Source organism: Lactuca virosa, chromosome 3 (genome assembly GCF_052849685.1).
Source record: "Lactuca virosa cultivar CGN04683 chromosome 3, Lactuca_virosa_CGN04683_v6, whole genome shotgun sequence".
NCBI lineage: Eukaryota > Viridiplantae > Streptophyta > Magnoliopsida > Asterales > Asteraceae > Lactuca > Lactuca virosa.
The window spans coordinates 96,910,157-96,915,952 of record NC_136428.1 but is presented as its reverse complement, the minus strand read 5'-3'; the positions used below and the strand labels follow the sequence as shown (position 1 = coordinate 96,915,952).

General features: G+C 38.8%; 1 protein-coding gene across 1 annotated transcript; it reads right to left on the bottom strand.

Annotated features, from left to right (window-relative positions):
• Nucleotides 1–3,190: 3,190 nt before the first annotated feature.
• Nucleotides 3,191–5,429, bottom strand: LOC145163853 (uncharacterized). The gene has a single exon (XM_079082601.1). It carries the CDS (start codon nt 5,096–5,098, stop codon nt 3,191–3,193), a length of 1,908 nt encoding a protein of 635 aa, XP_078938727.1. The 5' UTR covers nt 5,099–5,429.
• Nucleotides 5,430–5,796: the final 367 nt, after the last annotated feature.

Genomic DNA, 5,796 nt, shown 5'->3' with positions numbered 1-5,796 from the left:
TTTGGTGGACCCAGGTTGGGGTTCCAGGCATGACCGATCCCAGCTTGGGCGCTTGGTCGGGTGTGTGTTTGACTCTGGATGTGTATTGATGGATTGATAAATGAACGGTAAGACCATGGGCGATAGCCATGGCAAGATAAGAGTTTTGTAAGACTACGGGGTGGCCCGTAGCATTCACTAGGTTGGCAGTTAGTGTAGGAGTATTGTAAGACTGCGGGGTGGCCCGTAGCATTCACTAGGTTGGCAGTTATGTAGGAGTGTTGTAAGAGTGCGGGGTGACCCATAGCATTCACTAGGTTAGCAGTTAGTGTAGGAGTGTTGAAAGACTACGGGGTGGCCCGTAGCATTCACTAGGTTGACAGTTAGTGTAAGAGTGTTGTAAGACTGCGGGGTGACATGTAGCATTCACTAGTTGACAGTTAGTGTGGGAGTGTTGTAAGACTGCGGAGTGGCCCATGATATTCAACGGTCCCTGTGCAACGGTGAGGGTGTGGTAAATCCATGATTGGTCATGGATTTCTTCTGATGGCTTAGACCAGGGTGGGTCAGTTCGTAAGGTTGTGGGAAGGCCATAACATGCATGGGATCAGGAAGTGGTAGGTCGTAGGAGGCCGGTTGTGATATAAGACTACAGTTGGTCTTGTAGCATTCACTTTTAGCATTAGATTTGATAGCATCAGGTTTTTCGGATTGTTATGATCGGTTAGAGCCATGGGCGACGAGATACTTTGGACAGTTATTGGCAGATGAGGCTTTCATTCGGAAGTCGCGTGGGGCGACTGTGTGTGTCTTTTGATTTAGAAACCGAGCAGGAATCTGGTGTTTCAGTTAGTTGGCAGACAAGTTGGGACTAGGGAGGTCTCGGCCGCTTTTGGGAAGCATCTAGAGGGCATCGAGGTAACTCAAGGCATTGTGATTTGGGACTCGTGTGTGGAGTCGCGTGTTATTCAGAAATTTTGGTTAACCACTTGCAACCTTTATGATATGTATGATATGCACGATATGTATGGTATGTGGTGTTTTGGGGAACTCATTAAGCTTTGTGCTTACAGTTGTGGTTTATGGTTTTCACGTACTTCCGGTTCGAAAGGGAAGGGTCCGGCTTGATTGCAGCGCATACAACCGTGTTTTCCGCAACTCGTGATTTTGAGATTGTAGTCTGATAATTGTTTTGTTTGAAATGCTTTTAAATGTTTGAATAAAAGATAAATGAGTGTTTTGGTTATGTTAAAAACGAAAATTTTACACTGTGATTTTCTGGATGTTTCAGTATAAATACACTTAATGAGAGCGTTACTTTGTCATCTAGACATAAGGTTAGTCAGGATGTTGCAAGGTATTATACTGAAGAAAGAAACAAATTACATGCTTACTTGAGTAATCTAACTAACCAAACTTTTTCCACATGTGTCCGGAAATGCTGTCGAAATACGACATGTATTGGGGGTTCATTCAACAATCTCAATGATTATATATGCTTCACGATGTTCTTTAAGAAGATGCTCTCGCGCATGAAGAAAACCCAAGAAGAAAACCCGATGTCAAATTCGACCATACACTTGGAAGTGACATCCATTGTTTAGGAGGTTAAAAAGAAGATCGAAACATTTATTTATAATATACAAAGACAAATTCGAAAACTATGGATCGTCTCAAACAGAAAAGCATGAAGAGGTAGTAGTTTTTATAACGATAACGACTTTTTGGGTGATCTCTTAAACATTGAAGATACCGAGTTAAAAATATATTTGAATGGGCCCAAAGTATCTTATTGTAAAGAGATTGGCATTATCAAGTGGTGGAAAGAAAATGGGTTTGGTTTCCATATCTTTGTTCGAATGGGCAAATGTAATTTCTAATATTTTTTTTAGTGATTTTTGAGTTTATTTATAAAATAACTAACTTATAATTTTTAATAGTTTTGTTTATAGATATTTTGAACATCTAAGTTTAGGCCGTGACAACTGGTTCAACATTTAGAACTTGTGGTCACAATATGCTTCGGGAATTGTACCGACAACTTTAAGACTTGTACCATGTGAAAATCCGGTTTTACAGGTACGATACCGCGTACCTCGGTACCATATATGCATATCGGTTTTGGTACCAATAGGGTACCGGTCACAGGGGCGGAGCTATGTAGGAGCTTGAGGTAGTCCAGACTACCCCTCATATTTTCAAGCACAGTGGAATATTTTTGAATTTTTTTCGGTATAGTGCATTTTTTCCGGTATGCTACCCCTAAAATTTACGTGTGCTACCCGTGAGATTTTGTTTTGGCTCCGCCACTGACCGGTCAGGTTTAAAACCGAGCCTAGCCCTAAATTATAAGCACTAAAAATTCAATATTGAAGTAAAACCATGAATGACTTGTAAACTTAAGAATGTTTATGGCATTTTCCCAATGTTTAATTAGTATTGGTTATTTTGTCCTGTTTCCCTTTTCCAGTTGGTTTCTTTTCTAAATACATAACAAATTATAAAGAACGGCGAAGATTGTGAGTCTATTTTGGTAAATGATTCGAGCAATAAAAACAAGTATATTTTAGAGTTTATATCTTAAAATCAATTTTTAAATGCTAAATGGACCTTGATTAACAAAACCAATATATAAAAGTAAGAATCCAAACACGTTGCAAAATAAAATATGGACATAAAATCTATTATAATAAATGAAGATAATTTTGCCAAATGTCAATTTCTCATAAATTTTGACACTTGTCATTTTGTGATAATTTTTAAAATAAAATAATATCCATATGTAAATTTCTAGATTTTTTCACTTTTTAAAATTAAAGCCACATAATATTTATACTTATATATGTAAAGTATTAAATATAATAAATGTGATAATAAATTGCAATTAATATGTTTTTCATTTATTATTTCAAAATTTTATTTTAATGAATATTTATTGTTTACACTTTGATCTTTTTTAATCAACACGTGTATTACACGGGTTTTACATGTAGTGTTTGTAATAGAAAAAGTTCATCCTAAACTATTATATTTTAAAGCATATATAATTCAAAATCCTATCGACTTATACTTTTGTACGTATTGCTTTGGTTAGAGAACTCTAAAACAATTGCTTTGGTTAGAGAACTCTAAAAAGAGAATTACGTGTGTATTCCTAACTATATTTACACTCAAAAGAGAATTAAACAAAAAGCCAAATACATAAATCAAATCAATATAATGCCCTCGATTGAAAAATCTCCAATCTCTGTTTGGCTTCCAAAACAAGTGTTTCTAAAGAAGAATCTTGCATTAAATGACCTTGTTTCAACGCCCATTGAAGCACAATCAGCACGTCTTCTTGAGCTAATGTCTCGCTATCGGGCACATGTAACGCGATATAGCAAAGAAGAATTAAGCCCGGTAACTGTGCCATTTGTTCCCCAAAATAAGTTAGTTGAATCAAGTACTTAGGCGCTCCCGCCTCTAATATCGCCTTGCAATGGTTCACGTGCAAATAGTTATCCGTGCATGCGAACTTTATAAGTGCAATAGCTGCCTCTGCTGACACCTCAGATTCCCTCTCATCAAGAAGCCTCACCAAAGGAGGGATGAGCCTCGTTTCAGTGGCTCGAAATGTGCGGGACAAGTTTCCAATTGATTGGATGCTTGGGATAAGGAGATCCGAGTCTCCTTTGTTAACAATTTTAAGCAGCTTGTCCACAACCTCACGAGCTGTTGGGGACGTTGGCTTAAAGGCTGAACGTCGCAACTCAGCTTGACGTTCAGCCACCGCAGTGATTTCCATCAATGCCATTGTTGAGTTATATTTTACTTCATCTTCACCTTTTTCCAAGAGAACTGCAAAGCACAAAAGTGCTCGGGATTCTGTTATTGTTTTACAAATGGAGAAGTTATCGGCGCAAAGGTGCCATAGGGCTCGAGCCGCCATCGCCTTCATTTCAACTCTTGTGGCCGGATCTTCGAATTCCCTCCTTTTGATGCTTGCCCCTGGCAATGCAACACGTCTTCTACTCTTTTCTCTTCGTTGTTGTGGTGAGGTTTGATTTACCTTCATACTAGGCCCCGATTTAATGGTAACACTATTACTCGTTTGATGCATTTCACTTGAATCTAGACCACCGGGACGTGCCACGTGGCACTTATCGTTGTTATCTTGCAAATTCTTAGCATTGTGATCCGAATTCGCGACAACAACCGCATGCATCGATGGCATATTGTTTGGCATATTGTTTTTGTTAACAATCGTGTATTTGCTATGTTCTTCAATCGTCTCGTATGCTAAATGACTCACGAGTAACCGAATCGTGTTGTTTTGCAAGAAATGGTCTTGACATTTTGGATGGTTGGCTGCTAACTCGGATATGGCCCATGTGACACTAATTTGAACCTTCATGTGCCCTTTTTTAAGTATTTTTGCGAACACCGAACAGACGCCTGCATTGACGATTTGTTCGACGCTCTCTGCGTCACGACCGAGCAAACCTATTGCTCGAATCGCGCTCTCTTGCCCTTCCATTCTACCTTCTTTAGCTAGTTTCAAAAGAGGTGGCACACCACCTTCTTCTACAATCAATCTACCGTATCTATCATTATCACGTGCCAATGAAACAAGTGATCCCGCTGCATCGGCTCGATCATCAAGGGTCCCACAACAAAGGACTGCAATTTGCTCCCATATCAAGCAAAGCATTGGCTCATTGGCTACAATAGGCGGCAACCCAACACACTCATCGTGACGTTCCTCCGCCGGAGTTGAGACACGGAGGAGCCATGACACGTCTCCGATTGAATTCTCAATCTGCTGTGAAAATTTCTTAATGGCGGCGGCGGGGATGATGGTGAACACCCGTTGTAAGCCATTAGCTCTGCATTTGAATACAAGTTGCAGAGTCTTGTCTAAAATCTGTTCTGTATTATCGATGATCCGGCGGGTGGGTCGTTCATAAAGGTCATTGCTTGAACGTGCGGCTTGTCGGAGGAGAACACCAAGTTTCTCTGTCCTGCTTTTGATATCGGCGCAATCTTGTTTGAATGAGCAAGCAAAATCTGCCTCTTTTACGATTTGGTCTGCCAATTGAATCGGTCTTGCTATGATCTGTTTTACGATGTCCGCCATCGCCAACGGCGGACCACCTCCGTCGCGTCGTTGGAATTTAAAGAGAGAGAAGGTGAAGGGTTAGAGAGAGAAACAGGTGATTCCGAAATCGATATCGATGTTTCTTTAGAATAGAGAAAATGAGATGGATGTATATATCATGAAATGTTGTTAAAACATTTCGATGATCATTAAACCAGAGGCTTTTGAAATATCTGAAAAGGGTTTGTTTTTTGTTTTTTTTTCAAGAAACAACCATAAAAGATGGGTGGCGACGGCGACACGCGACGGTGATGAGTGGCGGGAGAAGAGAGAGAAGGACTGCAGAGGGTTAAATGCAAATTACTTGTATCTTTTTGGGACCCTATCTTTTTTTATTTTTTTATATTTTTAAATTAAATTTGTTAACATTTTGAAGATTTAATGAACCAAAAAAGACGGTTACAAACTACATGTTTGTGGTCAAAAAAGAAATTGCCGAGGTAAATATGGCCGTTAATTATTATACAATAAATTACCATGTATTTTAAAAAGTTTTAATATCATAGGAAAAAAAACTTAATTCAATTTTATCATTTTTCAAAACTTAAAAAAAAAAAAACTAGAAACAATGATCAGATATCATCTCTGAAAATGACACATAAACTAAAACATTATCTATGAAATTCATTAAAACTACCAAAAAAACCCGAACTTCGTCTTAGGTCCTTTTTTCTTAA